Source organism: Protobothrops mucrosquamatus, unplaced genomic scaffold, assembly GCF_001527695.2.
Source record: "Protobothrops mucrosquamatus isolate PMUCROS unplaced genomic scaffold, P.Mucros_1.0 scaffold1795, whole genome shotgun sequence".
NCBI classification, from domain to species: domain Eukaryota; kingdom Metazoa; phylum Chordata; class Lepidosauria; order Squamata; family Viperidae; genus Protobothrops; species Protobothrops mucrosquamatus.
In genome coordinates this window covers 89489-115440 of record NW_015387933.1, presented here as the reverse complement: position 1 = coordinate 115440, position 25952 = coordinate 89489, and the positions used below count along the sequence as shown (strand labels likewise).

At 36.4% G+C, this 25952-nt stretch overlaps 1 protein-coding gene across 1 annotated transcript in view; it reads right to left on the bottom strand.

Moving 5' to 3' along the window:
• Nucleotides 1-415: 415 nt before the first annotated feature.
• Nucleotides 416-25952, bottom strand: part of EMILIN2 (elastin microfibril interfacer 2) — a 28596-nt gene continuing 3059 nt past the window's right edge. Inside the window, exons 2-8 of the mRNA XM_015823189.1 lie at nucleotides 23816-23938; nucleotides 15867-16042; nucleotides 12575-14464; nucleotides 7079-7549; nucleotides 5430-5465; nucleotides 4501-4629; nucleotides 416-885 (exon numbers count right to left, since the gene is read on the bottom strand). Coding sequence (XP_015678675.1) covers nucleotides 554-885; nucleotides 4501-4629; nucleotides 5430-5465; nucleotides 7079-7549; nucleotides 12575-14464; nucleotides 15867-16042; nucleotides 23816-23938 — 3157 coding nt within the window. The 3' untranslated portion in view covers nucleotides 416-553. The remainder of the gene's footprint in view (nucleotides 886-4500; nucleotides 4630-5429; nucleotides 5466-7078; nucleotides 7550-12574; nucleotides 14465-15866; nucleotides 16043-23815; nucleotides 23939-25952) is intronic.

Here is a 25952-nt window from a genome sequence, read left to right as displayed (position 1 = left end):
TAAAAAGATATCAAAGATATTGTTTCATAAGAACAGTTGTATATAGAAATCTGAATAAAGTTCCATTATATTACCATCATAGCTCTCAGATATTAGCAAATGTTGCAAAACATGCATTTTGAATATTTTGTAATGTGACTAAGTTATAGCTTCTCTTGGTATGCATATTTCTTTTCTTACATTCAGTTGTGTCCAGTTCTCAGAAATTGCCTGGATATGTCTCTGCAGTTTTCTTGGCAAGATTTTTCAGAAGTGCTTCGCCATTTCCTAGACTGGGAGAAAATGACTGGCCCAAAGTCATCCAGCTGGCTTTGTGTCTAAGGCAGGAGAAGAACTCATGGTCTCCTGGTTTCCAGCCTGATGCCTCAACTACTACACCAAATTGGGTCTATACATAAATAACCATACTCTATAAATAAAACAAATAGGAGAAGGAAAATAGATTCATATAGGAACCAAATTATTGAAATGGAGAAAAATGGAAAGAGGAATATTAACACTTATCAATTCATTATTTCCTTCAGATTCAATTTATCTGTTTTCTGCTCAGGTCTTAAGAAATTTCAGGATATAGAAATACTCCACTGAATGTAGAATACATTTCATCAGAGTCTGTATAGGCTAACCTGCCCCCAGTAACTACAACGCTTACTTCTGCACCTGTTTTGAGATGGAGAACAAGATGAAAAGCCCCAGTTCCACCACAAATCCGTTTTCCTGATCTTGGCTTGCGATATTCAGGTAGGTCTTTCTTATAGCCAGCTGTGTGAAGCTGAGCAACACTTGAATTGGAGACCGACAGCATCGCTTCAATATATTCACCTCTCTCAGGCACTAGAACAGATGTGATCAGATAACGACCTTCATATGGAGATGTAAAAACACCTGCAAAAAAAAGTATCAGTAAATAACATCTTTTAAATATTACAACAGGACAAGTGCATATTTATTGGAGTATTTTCAAGACAAAGAAACAAAACATTACAGCTTTACTGTGAAAGTCTCATTTTTATTGACCTAGTAAAGCAGAATTCCTCACATAGTAGTTAGATTTCTTATTTATTAATTAAATAAAATAATAAATATGGCTGCCCATCTCACAGAAAAGACTCTGAGAGGCATGCAATAATCAATCCAATAAAACAGTAAATATATAAAACGATCATTACTTAAAACATAATAATTATTAAAACATTAAAAACTATAAAAGAACTAAGAATACCAAAATAATAAGATGGAGGGATATTAAAAAATGATGAGCCATCTCACAAGTTCATCCACCCCCTGATGTCCCTACACCTGCTGACATAACTGGACCTTGAGGGACTTTCAAAGGTATGACAAGGCTGACTTCATTTTTGGAGCAAAAAGATTCCATGATGCAGCCACCAAAATGTCCCTCTTGCCTACAGCTCACCAAATGTAACTCCTTAAATGACAGAATGTGTAACATGCCTACTCTGTTGGATCCAATGGGATGGGCAGATTAAATCAGGAAGAAGTGTTCCCTCAAATAACTGATCTCATTTTATCTAGACCTTTAAGATACCAGACCCAGAAACAAACTGGTAACCAATGCAGCTCACACAGCAGAGATGTAACATGCAATCTACCAGAAACTCACAAAACTGCACACACCAACTGCCCACTTTAAGGGCAGTCCCATCTACAGTGCATTGCAATAGTCCAACTGAGAGTTGATTTGGCATGAAGGATTGTGAGTAGGGCCCCTTGATCCAGGAATACAATTGGTGTACAATATAAAGTTGTGTAAAGGCCCTCCTAACCATGATTGCCACCTGCTTCTTGAGCAGGAATTGTGAGTCTAGAAGATTCCTGATTGCACACAGGGTCTATTTGAGGCAATGTGATTCCATCCAGCATCAGATACTGTCTAGTCTTAAAACCAGATAGCCCCCCAGACCAAATTCATTCAGTCTTGCTCTGTTGTTCACCATCCAGACCCTCACAGCCCCTAGACACTGGGATAGGGCATCCCTTAATTCACCACGAGCAGAGATGTAGAATTGGGTATCATCAGCATATGGATGATACCTCATTCCATGGCGAGGGATGAGCTCACCCAGTAGTCTCATTTAGATGTTAAACAGGAGAGTGGAGAGCACCTACTCCTGCATCACCCCACATAGGAAGGGGGCAAAGATCAGGTCTCTTCTTCCCAATCACTACCAAATTAATTCAGTCCAGAAAAAAAGGTGAACAAGCACACTACCATGCCTCCCACTCATAATCCTTTGAATCAATGATATTGAAAGCCACTGAGAGGTCATGTAAGATAAGGACGGATACCCAATCACTAGAGATCATCCAAAAGTAGACCAATGTCGCTTGTGTTCCACATCCAGATCTGAAACCTGACTAAAAAAGATCTAGATAATCCATTCCAGTTAGGGTCCTCTAAAGTTGTTGTGCAACCACTTTCTAGACCACCTTTTCAAAAGGGAAGGTTAGATACCAGGTGAAAATCATCTGGTATTGAGGGGGTCCAGCAATGGCTTCTTGAGAAGGTGGTGAACCAAGCCTTCCTTAAGAGAGGTAAAGGAACAACTCACTCACTCAAAGAACAATTAGCCACCACTAGGATCCAGTCATGCAACACCCTGTGTGCTGCTTTCTTCTGGTTCAACAAGTTCAAGCCACTCCCAGATAACCATGCAAGATTCTATCTGAGCCATCTTTTCTGGACTTACAACAAGGCCAAGGTCTAACTGTGAGTGATCTGAGCAATTTTATCCAAAAGATGTTGAACAAATTCCTCTGCACATCCTTGCAAAATGTTCCCCTAGGTCTTCTTTACTCAAGAGAACTTGTGTCAAATGAAACAGGGCTGTGGAACAGCAATCTGTGGAAGCAATAAGGGTGGAGAAGTACTGCCATCCTTGCTGCAACAAGGTGGGCCTTAATTGTGGTTCTAATCCATGTTGGGTTGTGCTTAGTTTAGTGCCAGCAGTGCTCTACATGTCTCTTCTCCCATTTCATCTCAACTCTGCCATAAACCACAGGGAGTGATGGGATCCGTGAGAGTGGAGTTGTTGCATAGCACGATTCAATGCTTCAGCCACTCCTTTATTCCAAGTGGCAACCAAGGTGTCAGGAGACTAAGCAGCAGATCAACAGGAACAACTCCCATCTTCTTCTGAAACCTCTCCAGGTCTATCAATCACCAGGAGAGGACCAATCTAATGGTTCCAACCTCCCAGCAGTGGATCACAGCACCAGAGAATCCCACAGTAATCAGGGCCTCATCTGACCATGACAAGGGGGACACTAAAACTCCTCCCAAAGGTCATGTAGGTACTGCTCTGACAGAAACACCAGATCTAGTGTGCGATCACTGTCTTATATCAGGCTCTGGATGACATGGAGATAGAAGCTGGGGATAGGCCCTTATGATGGCCATGAATTGCTGAGCTACCTCAGACCACTCCCCGAGAAAGCAGGTTGAAGACCCAAGACCATAAGTTTGGGGAACTCAGTTTGCCAACCCAGAGATGGAATCAAGAAGCCCAGGCAGGGAGGCTGCTATGTAGCAAGGAAGCTGGTACCACAGTAACAAACCCACCTAATCTCTAGAGCCCAACTGAATGGATAGGTCTCACATCCAGTGACCTGCAGAGCAGCACCTCTGAAAGTTGAAAGCTGATGTGCACTGATGATGTTACCTAGTTTGGGTAATGAAATGTCTACAAGAAAACAACCAAGCTCAAAGAGCACCAAGGACCCTTCCCTAGAGATGCAGTGTGGAAAAGGATCACCCATGTTACTCTGAATTAACTTGGTTTGGTTATGCTTTGAACCCAGAAGAATTTAGGCTAATGAAACAGTACTATATGTATCAATCTGATGAGGCAAAAAAATTATACTGCACAGATGCACTGCTTCTCATACTTAATGCAAATTAATTGGTTTAAATCAAGCTATTTCTGCATCACTTGCTTGTGTTATACTATATAACTGCAGACGGAAATAGAAAATAAACAGCTTGAAGAAACTGAAACAGTTGAAAGTTTGTACAATAATCGATTGCATTGTAATAGCACAAATAAAATGAAAACAGAAAAAGCAGAAAGTTGTTTTTCACCCAGGAAATGTTTTTTCAAACTTGCCCAAATGTGCTACTGACCTTTTCTGTGGAGAAAAGTTATATAAACTTGTGAAACAGCTACACCACCCTACCCTTCAATCTGTAGCAGCCATTTGCAACAGAATAAACTTTGTGTGTAAGGATATCAAAAACTGTAGTCAGAACAGATAATGAGATGGTTTTCAGAGTCAACTGACAAGGAAACCAAGTCAGATTCAGGCTGCAACTAGACTGCCTTGTTACTTTCTATTTTGAGTAACCTCCAGAAAGATGGGAAAATATAAAGTATCAGAAAATTAAAGGTGAATCTTTAATCTAAATAATTGAAGTCTGCTGTTGTAATTTATTAAAATTCCCAAGCAAATTCCAAGTTGTAGGCCCACTTTGTCCCTTACCTGTGTTAGGGTTATAATAATTTCCATCATTTACAAGGACTTTGTTAAAACGTATCACACCCACATCTTCAGGGAAAGGCTTCTTTGTGAGGCCAGCAGAGAAAGACACCAAAGAAGTAAAAGCTCCTACTAAAATGGAAAAAATATATAATTTAAATATGTTTAAGAAAAATATTAATACCAAACAGCACTGAATTTGTCTTACACCTATTTCCCCCCTTAAATTAGAAAGTCCATAACTATATGCAAACTTTGGATATTATTCCAGAATACTTTCAAAAGAATATATATATATTGTGTGTGTGTGTGTGTGTGTGTGTACATGTTTAGATAGACAGACAGACAGACATGCCAATCAGTTTTTGGGTGCCTGTTCAAGACATGAATCCAAAGATTCTAGGTACCATCATCACAAATAACAATGAATTAACAAGTCTTTGATTTAGAAGATCTTGGATTTATATGCTACACATTTCTGCACCTTTTAAAAATCCTATTTGCCTTTTTTTGCATACTTAAACTCTCATTCACCATTTTATGTATGCAAAATTACATGTTTACCTATACAAAAAAAATCACATTTATTATTATTTTTTCATTCATTATTTCCCAAGCTGCTGTGCCATATATCCATTTTCAGCATTACTCACTGAACTACAGGATAAGAAAGAATATTGCAAACTTTCTTTGTAAACAAAAAGGAAGTAATAAATAGGTATTTATTTTTCTCTCCACTTGCTTCCATTATCCTTAAGTAGAGTATGAGATCATTTCATATTTTGAAATTATGTTAAGAGATGATTTCTTTATTTGTTAAGACAAGATTTCTTCAAATAAGATTTCCAAAAATAGCATTTATGGTATAAATTGTTTCAGGAAGTATAATGTGGAAATTAGCTTCAAGAGATTAAGAGAAGCAACAGCATTACCTTGTGGAGATGGAGATTTTGGTGGGTTTGGATAACCTATAAAATAAGAAGAACATATATGTAAATAATATTTTTAAAAACTATTATTCTCTTCTCTCTGTCCCATTTTACTAGTGCGGCCTTCAAATAATTTTAGGGAGTGGTCTTTTCAAACTCAGTGATTTGAGAACTGCTATCTGAAATGAAGAAGTTGGATAGTGGTAAAAATAACCTTTTCCTTTTGCTCTAGACCAGGGGTAGTCAACCTTGGCTCTTTTATGATTCGTGGACTTCAACTCCCAGCTGTGCTGGCTCAGGAATTCTGGGAGTTGAAGTCCACAAGTCATAAAAGAGCCAAGGTTGACTACCCCTGGTCTAGACTCTAGAGCAGAGGTGCCCAACATTGGCAACTTTAAGACCTGTGGACTTCAATTCCCCGAATTCCCCACCCAGCCATTAAAGTTACCAAGGTTGGATATCCTTGCTCTAAAGTAATTTCTCAGAGAAGAAAAGGGTGGGAGACAGAGTGAGAAAAATTCTATCCTTTCTCAGCAAAACAGCAATTAAGGATATAGTTAGCAGCTAGTATCTTAACACCCCCACTATAATTCCAAGACAAATGTATCATGAGCTGTTGGAAGAATTTCCAAGGTGGGGTTTTACTTCTGAGTACTGAATTTCTCAAGTCTGATCATTTTGTTAAGGAATTTGGATAATAATATTTAATACTTACTCTGTGAAAGCTAGTTAAATTTAGCATTAAGCCCTGCAAAAAAAGTCATTTATGCAATTGAGTCCTTTGGGGGTTTCAGCCATGAATGGAAAAATAAATACATTATGATTTATTAATACATTAATATCATAATTAGAGACCAGTATTTATCCTGAACTAGTAGCAGGTAATAGCAGATTGTGCTGTAATCACGCTGCGCTTCTCCTTCTTACTGTTGATTAACCCCAAGCAACCATCTATTTCTGAAGTACAGGAAGAATTAACTCCCTTCTTAATGGATTTACACAAACTCCAGAATGATATTTCAAAAACCTTAGTAATGTTCAGTCCCACTTTCTTTGCATTCCATTTGTATCTATTACCCGTTCCAATAAGGGACTACAGTGATAATCTTGATAGTGAACTTAGCAGTTAAAGCTTACAAAGCTGGGCTCCCAAATGATCACTGGAAAACTAGAGAGAGGATATAAGTGCCCTTAATGATCTTGAGATTTTCATATATATGCAAAGACAAATTCTTTAAAATGATAAGGTAAACGTCCCCAAAATATCATAATGAGGACTGAGCTATGGGATGTTAAAAATAATTTGATATATAGCAAAGAAAAACAGAATGCAAAGCAAGCTGGCTGAAAACCTGAGTGAAAGCACTTATACTGGAAAGCTTAGTCATATTACACACACACACACACACACACACACACACACACTTCAAGTCAAATATAAGTATGGCTTCCCATTTAACATCTTTTCTATGATAATATTGTCTATGTTTATCTATAATATTGTCTATGTTTATCTATGCCTAACTGATGAACACTGATGAAATTCATTGCATTTTTTAATATAGTATCTGAACAACAAATTACAATGAGTAATTTGATTTCATCAGCGATTTGAAAGAACTGATCACAGTTAAAAATGCTGATTTCCTCACCTGGTGCCCCTGCATATCCTTCAGCTACAAGCATGTTATTGTGCCCATCCTGCCCATTTATTGTTTTAGGCAGTCCTTTTCTTGACCTTAGACGTGTACCAGGAGGGCCTGCCTGTCCAGCTTCCATCAATAATCCACCTGATCCAGGCAAAGAAGAGAGCCCTGGTTTTGATGGCTGCATCGGAATTCTGGAATCGGATGGCCGAAGAGGTATTCCTTGCAAGGGGGGCTGTATGATTATTTGTGGACGCGATGGTTGCAGAGGTATTCTTAATTCTGGAATTTGTACTGATATTTGGGGTTGTGATGGTTTCAGATGCACCTCTGTTTGTGACTCTACAGGAATCCTTGGCTGTGATGGCGCTGGAAATTTGTCTGGCTGAGATGACTGTAATGGTTTTCTTGGGTCTGATTGTGGCTGAGGAATTTCTCCTTGCGCTTCCTTTGGTAGCAGCACTGATGGCTTTTCATCTAAAGATATATAGAGAATAGAAAATTTTCTATATCGATAAAATTATAGATTATAATATTATAACAAAATCTATAACATTAACCCAATTATAATACAGAATTGCAAGGCTGATCATATGCTTTTGTTTTATAATGAAAGGATCACATCAAGCAACCAATGAACCATATGTATTAATCAAGAGATCTAGGATTTTTTTCAAATAGAAACCAGATACAAGTAGTCCTTGGGTTAGGATGGCAATTGGGACAGAATTTATACTATTAAGCGATATGGTTGTAAAGTATGATGTCACATGACCATGCCAACAGCAATTCTGGCAGTCTTGGTTGCTTTCATAATCCCAGGACCACATTTATCTTTAGACAAGGACATCCCATGATCATGACATGGGAAGAGGCAGGAGTTCCAGGCAAGCAGGCTGGTAGGTGAGAGCTAAGGGCAGGCACCAGAGAATATGAGTGGGTAGATGGGTGCCCCAGACAGGGACTCATGAGTGGGTGGATGAGTGTAGATTGGTGGGTGTATGGTAGGAGTGCAAGTGGAGAATATCTGTCAATCACAAGATCATCCATATGCTTTACAATTGGTGCACATTTTCGTCTACAAGCAAAGTTAATATTGTACTGTATGGAAGGTGGAAATAAAATCATAAAAATCACGTGATTTTTCACTTAACTATGTCACTGTGCTTAATGACTGAAGGGGAAGTAAGGTAGTAAGCCCAGTTGTTGTCATATGATACTACTACTTAGTGATCACTTTCCTTAGCAACCATATTGTTGGACTGAATTGTTGTGCTGAGCAAGGACTACCTGTATGCTGCCCGCATACTGACAAAAAATATCTTTAGCAGAATAATTTCTGAACTATTCTTACAATCATCTATCAAATCTGCTCTGAGGACTGGAGGAACCTTCCTAAATAGCATTTGGGTAATGCCCGAAAGTTCAGAAAGGATATGAATAACGAGGGCTATTAGATCAGGTTAGCAAAAATATGTACTATCACTAGATGGCAGAAATGAGTTAGTTTTCTGTACCTCTTTGTTGTCATCTATTGCAGCGGTCCCCAACCTTTCTGGCATGGCAGTCCAGCGGGGGGGGAAGGGGATGGTCCCGTGTGAATGGTGGATGCTCACACAAATGGAGCTTCACATGTGAGCGCTCACGCTCGCTGCTCGTACAGGTGGAGGTGTGCATGAGCATGAACGCCTGCTGCATGCAAGCCCCACCACTTTTGCAAGTGGAGCTACATGTGGCCTGATTCCAAATGGGGCGTGGCCCGGTAGTGGGTCACGGCCTGATGGTTGGGGACTCCTGATTTATTGATCATCCAAATTTTGACAGCCCAATTATTATAGTTCTACTAAGAAGATGCACTAATTATTGAGGCAGAAAAATTAATGTAGTGACAGAACACAATTAATGTCGTTAGTTTCTGGGCAAGATCTGTTTAATTTGTACATATTTTAACCTTGCATTTTATATTTTAAAATTTAGATCATATAGTATGACCTATTTTAATTGTGATGCTTCTGACATGAATAAACAATTATTAAGGCAACATATAGTTATAAATTATTTTCTCTTTAAATATCTTTTTTTCCTGTCTCCACTTAAATAACCTTTTTAAAGGAAGAGACATCAAGGCAAACTATTATAGATGTGTGCCCCTATTCTGTCTCTCTCACATATTTTTACTTGATTATATTTTCACCAGGTCGAAGGACAACTTTTAAGTAGTCCTAAAGCTTTCTCTAAGTTGTTCCAATCTTCACTATATATTTCAGTTATACACTTCGAAAGAGATACAAATTTAAAACTGCACATGCTTTCTTTGCGTCTAATACAGCAGCTGGAAATTAGTTCTTATTTGTCTAATATAAGGAAAGGATGGACATGGGATGAGCTGCCATTTAATGTGCCAAGAAAAACAATCCACCCATGTGACTTTCACATCTGATGGAAGACATGATGTAATTCATAGCTGTGTATAAGAACAAGAGGTCAAGTCCTGCTTCCCCTAGAACAGTTTCGAAAAGAAATATAAGATTTATTGAAGTAGGGAGAAAAACCTCCCAGAGTCTAGAATAAAAGAGAGATGCATGTTACTGGTAAGTGTATGGAAAGATAAGACTCACATGATGCCAAGAAAGGAAGCTGAAGGAAAGTGAATTTTTAAAATGATAAAAATATGTTATTATATAATACTGAGGGCCAAAGTGCCTCTTAACATTATCATTTATTTTTATCCCTCCTTATTTTATAAGTAACTCAAGGTGCGAAGATACATAATATTCCTTCCTCTTCCTATTTTCCCCTGAACAGGTGGGCTGAGAGAGTGACTGTCCCAAAGTTACTCAGCTTTCCATTTTTCTTTGTACTTAGCGTGTACATTATGTTCTCAGGTTCATATTTACTTATTTTTATCAATTTTTAAATGATATTTTCTTTGGCAAGGAAGAAATAAGGAAATATATAAAAGGAATCACAAATTCTTTTGTTCCAAGGATAATTACAAAATAGCATGAGCCAGGTTCCCTGGTCAGTAACAACTAGCCTTACTAAATAGGCAGATGTATGCAGAATTATAAATATCAAATATTAAATTTAGAGATTAAATTTAAAGATATACAGTATTTGCCTCTCCAGGAAGGATTGCTACTGACAAACAGCACTGAAAAACAGATAGGTACATACCCATCCATGCCACAACACTGCACTAAACGCTATTTTGGCCTTTTGGATGTCTGATACAGTCGCTTTATATCACACACAGTTTCATTGAAAGGCCAAATGATAAAGCAGTCACCATTTATAGGCAAAACATTTGTAAATAATCTAAAAAGGACAAAGCTTATTTCAGGTGTCAATCCACTTCCATAGCATGCTCATTCTTGTGTGATGTTAAACAGCACACATCTATATGCAAAGCAGCTAGAAGACAGTACTTACATACAAAATGCTTCGTTTACACGGTTAGCAGTTGATTAACACCTGTCATTCTCTACCAATTCATGCAAAATAACATTGGCTAAACAGTTAACAATTCTTTTATATAAAATATAGAAAAGCCATGATCTGTGCCTGCAATTCTGAAATGAAACTTATTAACTATCAAGATATGCTTTCTCATGAAATGACTGATAACTTAAATATTTGTTAGGAACTGAAAACTGAAATAATACCATAAACCATATTTAAGTATCTGTAAATGTACTATGTGAACACAGCTTCTATACAAGCGTTGAGCCTAATACAGATTCTTACTGGCAGAAATAAATATTGAACTACACGTGCCTTGTTTTCCTAGATAGGGAAGTTATATTTATACAGCTGTTTTATATATTTGTATATTATGGGAACGACTGGAGAAATAACCATATTTAACTACATCTATCACACATTTTATATATTTTTAACATTGTTTATTTGAAAGCTGACATGATTTAATCCTCTTCTGATATACTGAACATGAGTTTCCATGTACAAAACAGGTATTGTGAATCCTTGCCATTAATTAATCCTATTTTAGTGGTTTGCCTAGCACTTTTGAGCAGAAATCCGTTTTTTATGGAAAATAAATTTGCTCCCAACCTAAATCTTCACATTATGAGCAGATTTTGTCATTCTAAGGATACTCTCCATAATCAACTGAATCATCTTTATGTGACACCAAGCATCTCACTACCTTAAATGGAAGTGTTGACTAAGCAACCAAATAAGGCTTTGGTCCATGTTTTATACATACAGTCTATTCAACAATATTCATTAACTTGTCAACATATATTTGAGTTGAGTCATTTAAAATGTCCTTGGCTCCATTGTGCTTCAAGTAAATAAAATAAACTATTAGAAGAATGAAATATACTTTGCAGCCTAGAGAAAAGAACTGCAGAGAATCAGAACCAGGAAGCAAGTGATAGAAAAATTTAATACAAGAAAATAAACAAAATTTAAAATGTTGCACACTCACTTTTGAATATGATATGATATAAAAAGTATATGTAGATGGCCTGAAATACATTTTTTTTAACATTGAGTATATTATATGATGAGAGTCAGTTTGTTGTAGTAATTAAAAGCACTTGATTAAAAGCCAGGACACTATGAGTTGTTGCCTTTCCTTATGTATGAAAGTCAGCTGGATGATTTCAGGCCAGTAACACACTATCAATCCTGGGAAGAAAACAATGGTAAACCTCTTCCAAAAATGTTATCAAAATATTTGCAAGAAAATTGCATACATCTGCTCATGAAGTCTCCATGTTCAAGATTGACTTGAAGGCACTGAAAAAAATAACATATGGCAAATGCACATATATATATAATTTCCTTCTTTAGTGCTCACAAGCATTTTTGTGAGAGATCGGCCCTATGATACTGATATTTACGAGACTGAACAGCTAACTGTTACTGCTTTCCAAGTTTTAAGTTTTGAAGCATATTTATAATTCTGGGCTGCAAAAATCTGTGGGACTATTAGATGGCATCTAAGAGTTACAGTATACTGTATCTCTCTGCTGCCATATCAAAGTCAATTGGGATTTTGCAGCTCCAGATATTTGCATTTTGTAATATATTTAAAGTTATAATGAAAACATAGTGACAGCATCTACCTAACCTTGAATTATTTGAACTACTTGGGAAGCCAAAGGTATTGCTGTGGGAAACATAAACATCTCCAAGAAGTCAATGGCAAACCGCTTCTGTATTATACTTCAAAAGATTCATGTATATAAATATCCATGTCAATCCAACAGTCCAACTCGACTCAATCGTGATTACTTTTACCTTAATGGTGCATGTAAAGCAATGATATGATATCTGGCACAAACTGGCATAATAGTGAAGGCTTGGACTTAAGTAAAGAGCATTCATGCAAAACATAAGGAATAATTTGACATTTTGTTCTATTTCCCTTGTTTTCTAATAAAGTTGTCACTTAATTTTTAAAATTGGTTTAACAATATTAATTATATTTCTAATTAAAAATTAATCTATAGAAAAGGCAAGCCAACTTACATATAAGAGGCTGAATTTTCTTCAGGTCCTGAAGGTCAATGGCAAATTTGTAGAACTGGCTATTGAACTGCTGGGTAAAATTTTTGAGACTAAAAATATCTTTTGAATGAGATTTTACAGTTATGTTCATCTGATTGAAACAATTCCAAAGACTGGAGATGTGTCTATTTAATCCTTCCTTTATCCTTTGAAGACTGCTAGAGACAGAATCTAATTTATTGCAAGTTTTCTCAACATTTGATACTTTATCTTCCAAGTCTGAGATGCCAGGTAATTTATCTCTACATTTGGTCAAGTTAAAAAAATCTTCTCCATTCAATTGATTTATCTTTTTGCTTGAGTGATTGCAACAATTATTGTTTTGATTAATTGTTTGATTGTTCATCGTTTTCTGTATTTCATCTGTTTTTCTGAGTAACTCAAGCTGTATCTTCCCATATGTAGAATTAACACCTAAAAGTTCATCTTTACAGCTGTTTAAGTCATTCTGAAGGAGTTTTACATCTTTATCAATAGCATTCAGACCAAACCGAACTATTCGCAGATCCCTATGAAGTTTATGAATGTCACGCTGAGTGCCTTTAATTAAATTGAACTTTTCACTGAAAGAGCTATTGAAAGATTTTAAAATATCAGAATTGTCTTTTGTTTTCAAAAATAATCGATCATATTTACTGTTAGTGTTTTCTATTCCTTTCTGAAGACTTTCCAAATACTGTGATAAAGACTGGCAAAAATCTTCAGTGTGTTGTAATTTGTTCTTCATAAGATTAATCTCCAATACAATATGCTTATTTTCAGATTCCGAATTGTTCTGCAATCTTGATCCTTGAGTAGTATATATATCATCTGGACTGGTAACATTAGCAATATCTAGAATAGTAGAACCTAGTCTGCTTTCTATTGCTTGGAACTTTTTGTCAAATAAGTCCCTTACTTCATCTACTTTAGTAGCTATAACATTACGAAGAGTTTCCTCAATGTAAAAGCAGTGTTCTTCAGCATTTTTTTCTGTAACATTAATTCTTGCTTCTATTTCCTCCCATTTTTCATCAAAGTTGTCTTCTGAATATGGAATGGAAATATGTTTTATTTCATTATCTATCCTGGCATTTAAAATTTTATTTGCTTCTGCAATTTTCTCTATCTTTTTATCCAAAGTGTTCATCTGTTCTCTAATGTCATCGCTTTTAGCATCACTGCAGCATGGTTGGTTTAATGGTGCTTTGATAACATTCTGTAGATTTTGAATTTGTTTTCTTAGGTCATTTTCTTTTTCTGCAACTGATTCTCTTAGTCCTAAGAAATTGGCCTCATAATTATCACAGTGTTGTTGTATACCTAACAGCTTGTATTCACAGGAATTTTTCAGATCTGCCATTTTCTTCTCAAATCCTTCCAACATTTCCTGTCTCAGGGCTTCAAATCTGGCGTCTATATATTCCTGATACAACTGATTGTTGGGCATTGTTATTATTGGTCCTTGGGCTGCTTCTTGGAGCTGTTTTAATTGCCCTTCATAGTCATTTACTTTCCCATTCAGTTGTTCCAACCTATTTATTTTGGCTTTCAGGTCATCCTTTATTTCATCTTCTTCAGATGTTAGGCTTTCTGTTCCAGATTTGTATGAGTCATTAGTGTTCAATGGATAAGTATTCTCTGTTTTTCCCTCCAAAGTACTGTCCAACCCTGGATGGTCATGAAGATTATTCAACCAAGATATTACTCTCTGATTTGCAGATTCTTGCCCAGTAACTTTTGGATTTTTATCCGCACTGATTATAGAGGACTGAAGTTCTAGCACAGTCTGTGTAAGCCGGAATAATTCATCCTCCAGAAACTGTATTTTTTTATCTTGTAAATCTTCTTGTTTTTGTTTTGGTCTAGAATCTGTAGAGGAAAAGTGTAGCACTCTTTTAATTATCTTTTTCAGTAGTGAACAATAAAAAGGAGCACACTGAAAAAAATTATTTACATACTCACATTTTTGCAGCTTGAAACATTTCATTACTAAGAAACCACATAAAGAAAGGAGTCATAAGAAAATTTAAATCTATGTATCATGTTAGAAACCCAAAACCAACTAAGAGACTAATTTGAAAGGCAAAAGGAAAATTTTCTCTTTAATAGTAACAGCCTATTAATGAATATACAGAAAATATGAGTTGAATAATATCTTATTATAGCAAACTGAATTTTTGTAAGATGGTCACATCAAAAATGCTGGGAAAATTATGAAAGTAGAATCTTAACAAGCTGACTGAAATAAAAAAGGCAAAATAGTTATAGCCATAAAAAATAAGATATAGATAGTCCTCACTTAATGAGTACAATTGGGATAAGCAGCTCCATCACTAAATGGCACATTATTAAGTGAAAGGCGTTAGTTCTGCTGCAGTCATTATGTAAAGCACCTGCAGTTGTTAAGGGTGGCATCATGTGACTGTGACTTGAAAGTGTACTGCTGGCTTGCTTGTAGGTAGCCAGCTGTGAAAGTTGCAAATGGCAATCACTGGACAGTGGGAATCCTGCAACCATTATAAGTTTAAGGATTGATCATAAAATACTTTTCCAGCATTGTCACAAATTAAAACAGTTGCTGATAGTTGCAATTGTTAACCTAGAACTACCTGTATATAATCCCCAAAGGACATATACTTTCAATTTTTAAAATATTACTCAGATTTATTATATAAATTTGATAATGTATCTGATGAAAAATCCAGAGAATTTTAAAGTTAAAACTTGACCTTTCACAACGGATACTTCATAATAATTATTACTCTTTCTTTCGACTATGAATAAGATCAAAAGATATTTTTGAATATGAGTAATGAAATGGCTTTTCTGTGGAATGGTATAAAATATTTATTAATACATGGTCCTAAATTTAATCAGCTCTATAATCAAATTCTATAATATGAATTTTGAAAATGAATTTTTATTTTCATTTAATGAAACATATATTGCAGTTATGCCAAAATCATAAAGATTATATGCCATGTGCTAATTATTGACCAATTTCATTGATTAATATAAATTTAAAAAACATAGCAACTAAACTTCAACTAGTGGTTAAGAATTGTCTATTGTCATGGGAAATGATTTTATTATATGCACAAGTAGAAATGATGTAGAAAATAACACATAAAATAATGTAGGAACGACTTACCTCACAGAGTTAACAGAACTAATAAATCTAGCTAGCACAGCAAAGCACATTAAACAATAAAAGGATGGTGTAAAATTCAGCAAAAAGACCATGCAGATCAAGAGCTAAAGAAACATTTACCCAAGCTTGGCTTCATATCATTGGGTGGAAGTTCTGCTGGATAAGCTATTGATCTTGGCTTTTCTGCTACAGCCTCTTTGCAATCTACACCCATGTATCCAGGACAACATCTCCACTCTAATTCGGTTACCATCTTGTAGGTTAAAGTATATTTAGGCCTCAAACTTGTTCGATACCTGTAATGAATTAAAAGTAGCATGTTGAACTATCTTTACTGTTTTGTCCTTTCAGCAAACCATGTAAGCAGACCAAATACAATAATTAAAATTAAGAAACCTGAGTGTACTATCTTTTAGACATACCAAGATGTATTTATCATTCCTTAATGTAGATCAGGGGTGTCAAACTCGCAATGTCACATGACGTGTCACGACGTAGCACAACTTTTTTGCCATTGCCGGCAATGGGGTGGGCGTGGTTTCGCTATGATGCATCCAGCCCGTGGGCTGGCAGTTTGACATCCCTGATGTAGATTGTGTAGGTTGTTTATGGAATCAACTTCCAGAGAGGTGATGGCTTATCTTTTGCTGACTGTGTTCATGCAAGGCCTTTATAGCCATCTGCCAGGGATGCTTTAATCTGGATCCCTTTATTCATCAGATCTTGGACTTGATGGTTTAAATGGCCCTTCTATCTCTATAATTATTTCAGGTGAACTCTGGCCTATGACTGTAACAAATCCATTTTCTTTCTTTTTTTGAGTGAAATGAAAATGTGAATTTTACCACAAATACAGCATGTATGAAGAAAATGGTGAATATAATAATTGTTTTCTTCAGAGACAATAGTACACAGAGATACACTTACACATTCATAGATGGATAGAGATAGTAGCAGCAGCATTCCAACTCATCTGAAGAGATTCACTTAATAGAAAATAGCAAATACATTGTGATGCTGATAATGCATCACATGTTGTACATGAACAAGCTTACAGGGATATCTGGAAACAGCAATATGAACCTTTCAAAGGATATCACTTCCTTAACTGTTAAAAGAGTTGCTTCATTCATGTCCCCACATGTTGCAAAGGACCTGTTTGAATTATTTGTATGGATTTAAATCACACTGTTGTTCTCAGACTACTGAACTCATGGCTGGATTTTCAAACTAGCTTGACTACTGCATATGATAAAGGGCTGAACACTGTCCTAAATCTTCAAAACATATGAAAAGGTTTTAAACTACTTTGTAAAATGGAAGTGGCTTGAAAGACAATTTGAATAATGAGACGTAGAATCCCATTTGACCTATATTACCTTATCAATCTAATCACTGCACATACAGGTAATCCTCGAGTAACGAACACAATTTAGCCCAACATTTCTGTTGCTAAGTGAAATGTTAAGTGAGTTTTGCCCCATTCTATGACCTTTTTGCTATAGTTGTTAAGTGAATCATTGCAATTGTTAAGTTAGCAATACGACTGTGAAGTGAATCTGGCTTTCCCATTGACTTTGCTTGTCAGAAGGTCATAAAAGGTGATCACATGACAGCAGGATACTGCAACTGTCATAAATGTGAGTCAGTTGCCAAGCATCTGAATTTTGGTCATGTGACCATGGGGATGCTGCAATGGTCATAAGTGTGAAAAATGTTTTTTTACGTGCTGTTGTAACTTTGAACGGTCACTAAACAAACTGTTGTAAGTTGAGGACTACCTATATACTGTTTTGCTAATGTTAATGTTTACATGATCTAAGCTTATAATTTAAATATTAATATAATATTTAAAGTTGCCTTCAATATCAAATGAAACTACTGCAATTCCTTTTGAAAACTAAGGGACAAATCTTTGCAGCATTTTAGAAACAGCTTTGAACCTAGTTTTGAAAGTCACACCGTTTTTTTCTGACTTTTCTGCATTATTTGAAAACAGGGAAATTCTTTTTATGTACACTAAGCACAAGTCTTTAGTGCACAAAACAAAAATAAATTCCAGTTATATAAAACGTTATAAGCATTGCTAAGACATCTGAAAAACAATTTATTATTAATTAAATAAACAAATGGGGAAAATTATGTATAGAGCATGTTCGTTCAGGAATAAATTCCAGTATCTGATACATACAAGACTAACTTTTAGCTGAAATGTAGAAATATGTAAACAATAGTTGTGGTGAAGAAGAACAAGGTGGAAAACCTAATATCCTGACCACCCACAGTTTTCCCTGTGTTCTGTTCTTACCCACAACATATACCCACTTATTATTGCACAAGTAATTTAGGCTACTTTTTTTTAATTCTCTGAAGTGAATGGAATATGATGTTTGATTTAGAGGTTTAGAGAGATATCTCTAACACTATTTAAGCTTGCATCAAACTTCATGGGCTTCATGCACATAAACTTGTTTCTATATTAAGACTTCGATATAAAGGATAAGAAAATTGAGTAAAATTTTGAATAACAAAACTTTTACAAAATTCAAAAAATGTATATTTACAATTATGCTTTAAATGATTTTTATTTTTTACATGACTGTACAAGCATCTACCAAAAATTGGAAAACTGATGTCTTAGTAGCATTGGGAGTTTCCTTTTAATGTGTTATATTAGTTCAAACGGATGATTGGAAACTGAGTTTTAAATAATTAAAAAGCTATGAAATGCATTGTACCACTTGCTTTACCAGTGGAAAGTAACATATAATGTTGGTAATGTTTCCCAAATGTTTATATTTTGATCTAAGTTTACAAATATCAATAAAACTATTGTGATTTTAAAGACTGTTCTTTTTATGTCTTTAACACACACACCCATGAAAATCACTATCCTAACAAAACAACCTCAGTATATTTTTCTTAAGGACAATGTTTCACTCAATACTCAGTCTACTGATTTATGGGGGTCAAAAGGTGAGATCTCTTTTTCCATGGAGGGAGGGGTCCCTTGGGAACATGCTAGAATTGGGAGTAGTGGTACATGAGGTAGTTTTCCTCATGGTCCGCAGCTCCCTTTGTTCCTCCTTCCTCCAGAAAGGGGCATACAGTTCCACAGATCTGCTGAGGAGGAGGAGGAGGAGGAGGAGGAGGAGGAGGAGGAGGAGGAGGAGGCGGCTTCACCTAGGGCTCTCCTGAGGGTTGTGATGGGAGGGCAAATGGCACAAGCCTATATTTTATGTGAAAAAAGGAACGGATAGAGAACAAGTGAGACGCCTGTTGGTGAGGCAGGGCTGGGTAGGAATGCCAATAATGGGAGGACCTCTTACTCACCGGAGAGAGAGTGGGGAATGGGGAGCGGAGGGGGGGTCAGTTTTTTGTTCCCCCTTCCCCCAGCAAAGGCAGGAAGTTCTGCAGGTCAGCTGAGGAGAAGGAGGAGGCAGAGGCGGAGGAGGCGGCGGAGGCTTCATTGGGACTCTCCTGAAGGTCATGAGGGGAGGGAAAATGGTGCATGCCTGTATTATATGTGGAAAAAAGAATGACCTAATGGGCCATGGGCTATCTAGTGTACACACACATACACAAACACATCATTTCCTTGCACTCAGCCAAATAGCTCTACCCCTTATGGAGAAGAGAATCTTTTCCACATCAGTGCACAAATGGGCTTATTGCAGAACACAGTAGAAATGTGAAGTGTTATGCAACTGCTGAAAACAGAACCACTCCCTTATTGCTGAATCCACAGCAGTTAAACATTCCCAAACCATGGAATCATATTTCCCATGAGATTTAACAAACTGTGTTTTTAACTATAAAGCATGAGAAACTAAAATCACACAAAGGCAAACATTGTACTATTTAAAATGTTCCAATTATCCAGAGGATCAGGGGTACTTTCTAAAGCTTTTTTCACAGAAGAGTTAAAGATGGCCTTTAAAGTCTATTGGGGATTTCCTAATTGTTTCCTTTAGAAACATATTGTGGTATCTTAATTGTTAGTTTCCTTTAGAAACGTTCTGTGATAGTTTACAGGAGTGTTTGAAGTTATAACATCTACCACCTGTGTTTTTCATTGAGATCTAAGGTTTGTCTTGAAAAGATGCACTGCCTTCCTGAAATCAAATATACGGACAAAATCCTAGTGGCATCAAGAGATGTGATAATACTTATCTTTAGAACTTACCATATGAACAGAAAGTTCTGGCTTTGTTTTCCAATGTATTGCTTTCTTTGTTCATTTTTTTAAAAATTGCAACATACACTAGGAGAGAAATGCTAGAAGTCAAGTTGTTGGGGAGGTTGCCTTTAATTTAGTTCGTGGGCTGGTCCCTGCAATTTTCTTGGCAAGGTTTTTGGAAAGTGGCTTGCCATTGTCTCCTTCCTTGAGCTAAGAGAGTGACTGGCCCAAGGTCTAGAATTCACTGTCTCCTGGTTTCTAGCCTGGTGCCTTAATCACTACATGAAGCAGGCTCTCCAGCCATTCTGTAGTATAATGAATTTGTATACTCTATTTTTATGAACTTTGTATACTACAGTATTATAAATTATATAAATCTTGTTCATAGAAAAATGTAGCTTTAAGTTTTTCAGAGGGTGTTTACAACATTACACAGTATTATCTTAGTAAAATACATGTGCCAGAACAAAAAGAAACCCATGGGAAAAAAAAACACTGGGCTCATTTTTTCTATTCTTTCTGCAATATAGTTAAATAAGCCAATTGAATAATGTCAGGATTTATAACTGGCTTCTATCAGCTAATTTGGTCTAAACTTCCATTTCTGGCTTGTATATAATTTTAAAACAGGAACTGAGCAAAGAAAAACTGAATGTATTCATCCTTCCAGCTGCATGCAATGTGTTCAACCAACTTTCTGCCTGTGCAAGTAATGCTGTCTGCTAGTGAATTATTCTTCCTTTCTTCCAAAATAATCATGAATAAGAAGCAGAGCAATGAACCTCTTCCTCTTCTTTGCATGCACTGAATTAACCCGAAGTTCTTTTGGGCAAGTTAACCCCTTATTCAAAAGGACACCATCTGCTACATGAGAATGAGGGACCATAGCAAGCAAGTCATAAATATGCTAAAACAAACTGGGGTCTGGAATATATATATTACCGTACATCCAGAGAGCATGGTCCATTTTTCAAAGCTGATCACAATGACTGTGCAGCATATAAAGTCATATAAAAAGGATTATGGGTCACCATGATGGAGAGAACATTAAGCCAGCAACACTAAGCCATTCAATTATACCACTACATGAAGTTATTCATTGTGAAACTTTTATATTTTACTCTATTATCATTTTAAACATTAATAGAGCATTATCCTTTTCTTTAAAACATCAAGTAACATTAAAACTCAAATATAGATGTCTATGTTTCATTTGGACAAAAGGGAAACTAGTGTGAACTTCATGGTTAGTTGTGAATGATGTATAAGAGTATAAACCTCTGTGCAAATAAGATAAAAGGAATGTATTGTTGCTCTTTGTTGATAGAGATAAGTAATATTAGGTCAGAGGATGCAAGATGAAAAGTTAATTCCACCCAGCAATCTGGGATTTATAAACAAAAATCTCAAAAGACTGAAATACGTGTTTAAAATACTTTATATCTTCTGTCTTTTCAATACTTTATGCTTTAGTTACCCACCCAATGTAATTAATAAGCTACAATATATAAAAAAAATCTATTCCTGGTTCATTCTGGTACATTCTAGTACTTATCCAACAATATTTTCTTCTGTGAATTTTAAAACATATTGAGCTATTTGAATGCATTATTAAAAATGATATAATTCTTCACCTATAAAGACAGATATGTTAGAGATTGATGCATATGTAAGGCTGTTTGTTCAAATGTAACCCTAAGGGATGACGTATCCAAGTTTGTTCATGTAAGGTAACATCTTAGCCTCAGGTATTCCTCCCTCCCCTTCTTTCCCTTTTATAAGCTAAAAGGAAATAGGAGAGTATGTAGCTTTACATTGTTTCAACCTAGTCAACATAAAATTTCTTTTAAGTAGTACTGATTATGGTAAAAGTAATTTACAGAGAAAAAGACATAAAGGAAAAAAACACAGAGCCTTTAAGGAAAGAGCAGTGGTGGGATTCAGCCAGTTCGCACCAGTTCAGCAGAACCGGTAGCTAATTTTTTGTTGCCCAGGCCCAGAATGGACTTCCAGAAGCGCCATCCACACAGAGAATCGGTTGTTCACATATTTGAATCCCACCACTGGGAAAGAGTATATAACATATACCCTCCTTTCATTCTTTTAGAATTCTCAAGCCATAGTTGGACACATATTTTCGAGGTTAAAATGCACCTATGGTGATATCATGGGATTCATCAAGCATAGCTGAACTGTTGTGTCTGGAGGCAGTTAGAGAAGGAACTTGCAGAAGAGAAGCAGAGACAGGACAGTTAACCTTTCTTCCCTATTTTTTCTCAGACACTTTGCCTTACTTGTCTGGCAAACAAATCCCCAAATCCTTAATTAGAAGAAAGGCAACTGACATAAAGAAATGGCAGAGGGATCCTGTGCCCTCATTATTCATACTGCCACTACCCTTGTCAGCAACAAGCTAGTTACAATCACATTTGCAATTCTGCTATCACTTTAGATCAGTGGTTCTCAACCTTTTTAATGCCGCGACCCCCAACCGGTTGTAAGTCGAGGACTAAACCGGTTGTAAGTCGAGGACTAAACCGGTCGTAAGTCGAGGACTACCCAACCGGTCGTAAGTCGAGGACTTTCCCTGCCCGGGAGCGCCGCGCATGCGTGGTTCCGCCCCCTGCGCCGGCCGAGCCGTAGCTGGCAAGCGGCAGAGACGGAGCAGGCCGACCACCAGCTGGCCCAGCTCAAGGGAGGTAAGGCACCCGCCGGAAAAAGGGAAAAAAATGGCGGACAGCCTTGCTTGGTGACCCCCGTGAAACGGTCGATCGACCCCAAATGGGGTCACGACCCATAGGTTGAGAACCGCTGCTTTAGATATAATTTTATATTTGAAATTCAGAATATTACAAAAATTGGGTTTAGTAGATTGAGAGGCAGACCAATCTACTATGTACCATAGTCAAGACTCTTGGCACTGAAACAGTGGGATTTACTTGCTAGACTTTCTCAAATATGGGAATAAAGTATCTTCTAAGTACTTCTCAATTTGAGAACCAAGTAATGGAATGGCTTCTGATACTATATTTCATGGATGATCCACTTGGCACCCACAGGATTATTCTGATGAAAACAATACCATGAAGTTTCACTACAAGTTCTGCCTCTTTTGAGCACGTGTTGTCACACATGCAAATAAAAAAGGAGTGGGTGGGTGACACTTGTGTTATTATGCTGTTCACATCAGTCTTACATCCCTCCCCTGCCACTACTGCCAAATGGCTAGCTGCTGGCCAGATGGCTAGCTAAGATTTCTATTTTAATAACTCCTTCAATGGCTTTGTGGTTTCTATTAAATAAACGTGTAACTCTTTACATTCCAAAATATGTATTTCTGAATATCAAGGCAACACACATTTCATACACACAGAATCAAAATTATGGGTATATTTGGCTTCATCCCAATTATTTCAAAGACTGCTAATGATTTACAACAAAGTTTATGACTGCTCAGGATGCCTGCAACCTGCAAATGAACAACATATAAGCCGAAGAATTGTTTCCACCAACAAGCGGTCACACAGATTGATCTGTAGACTGAACAAAACGCTAGGTACTAAATATGTTAACTCTGATTGAAGTATTATGAAAAACTCTTCTCTGGTATTAGTCTTAAATTAGTTATGTAATTATAATATTTTTGCAATTTCCTTCTTTAGTCTGAATAATGTAACAATAAATTGTTCAATGATTTATTGAAGAAGAGTCAATTTCTCTAATTTGCTTCAGCTGTCTTGGACTATAATATAAATATTTTATGCTACAGTTTCAATTTTTTTAAAACAAAAATGGTACAGATCCTCATGATATGCTGCTTATGGCCATACTGCTTTGCTGAAAAAGATAATCAAATATTCTCCCATTCTAAATTGGTATTCTTACTTACACAGGAGCATGTGGGCAGGGTTCTTGGTTCCAAAGACATACATACTGAACTTGAACAAAACTTTCAACGCCATCCAGCACAGAGCAGCTCACATTCTTGTTCACTACGTAGGCACACCAGTTTCTGTAGAGACAGCAAGAACAGAAAAGGCACACATTACAGTACATATTATTAAACTATTTGTCTAAATCAAATATGTAATATTGGTCAAATGTTTTACCCAAGGGACAATCAAAGCAGAGAAGCAATTATTTTCTTCCACTTCCTACCACTGATCCAACACACGAGGAACACAGAAGATCCTCTAGCTATAATGCATGTGTTCTTTTTTGATGCAAATATAGGAGTTAAATAAAATGCAGCGGTGTAGAGAATAACAGAATGTATGAGGATAAGAGCTCATTTTATGTATGTCTACTCAGATGCAAGATGAGCCACGTTCCCAGATAAATAGACACAGGATTTATGGTTTTTGTATTTTGAGATACGGAGACATAAATCCCTGATTCCAAAATGCAAAAGAGACAGGATTCATACACATTGTGCTAAATCATAATATGGTTTTACTTAAGGACTAATGTATTAAATAATCCAACATTTATGTTATATAAGCTATGGCTGATTATCAGTGGGTCAAACAATGCCTGCGGGGGCGAGAACAGGTGGAGTAATAATGATACAAATACATCATGATGCAAACTCTGCATGCGGAACAACTGTAGAAAACTAAATGAAAAAAGGCAAATATTTTAAGTACATAAATCAAATTTCAATATCTTTGCTTACGGTTTTTGCTTGCTGGAATTAAATTTTCCTATTGTAATAGAACTCTATTCTTTTCTTTAAAGATTAAGTATTGCCATCTGTGTGGAATTTTGCTTAATAAAATTTTGAAATATTCAAGTACAACAACAAAAACTTAAGTGTCAGGCTACTCTCAATAACAATAGCCCTGGAAAAAGCATGAACAGGCATTCAAAGATTCAAGTCTCCATAACAGTAAATGTATTTATTATTTTTTAAACAAATTATTTATTGTAAACCAGGGATGTCCAGCTTTGGCAACATTTAGACTTGTGGACTTCAGCTTTCAGAATTCCCCATCCAACTGGGAGTTGAAGTCCAAAACCCTTGCTGTTGCCAAGATTGGACATCCCTGACTCGAACCATTATGAAAGTTGTTAAGCAAATCACTGAGGTTGTTAAATGAACCATGCTTCCCCTATTGACTTTGCTTGTTGGAAGTTAGCTGGAAAGATTATAAACGGTGATCACGTGACTCCAGAACAGTGCAAGTGTCATAAACACATGCGAGTTGCCAAGCAAATTTTGATCACATGACCATGGGGATGTGCAATGGTAGTAAATGTGAAAACTGGTCATAAGTAACTTTTTTCAGTGCCATTCAGAAACTCTGAACTGTCACTAAACAAATGGTTGTAAGTAGAGGACTACCTATAAATGTTATGCAAAAATGGTAGGTTTCCAGTGCCAAGTGCTATCTAAAGTAATCTAGACTTTTCACACAACCTTTTATATAAATTAGGAACAACAGACACAAAAGTGACATGGTGGTAGTTCTACAATTACACCTGCCTACTTGGATGACCTCCTGCAAGAGACTACCAAAAAATCTCATCCCCAACTGGAACACCATTTAGAAAGACCAAGTGAAATATACATTTCTATTGAAATCATTACTTCAGATGTCAACACTATCCAGATGGAACGACAAAAATGTGATAAAATTAAAGTGCAAAGAACACTTAATAAAGTCATCTAAGACAATGTTCACAAATTTGGTGTCTTTACAGTATATGCCTAAAAACTACTTCGATTCTTAGCCAATCAGGCTGAAGATTATGGAAGCTATAGTTTCACATCTGGCGAATACCAAAATGTGGAATACTGATATACAGTACATTTTCATGAGGCTATGGGATATTAGCAAAACAGAGGAACATGGTAAATTATGGCTTCTTTATGTAAGCATAGATAGATAAAACATATCTTAGTGTGTACAGTGTAACTGTGCACTTTTTTTATCTTATACATCTGCACAGTACCGTTTCCAACTACTTTATCCTCACTCTACAACTCCCAGTAGCAAGAGGCATTTTGCTCTACTCAGGACTTT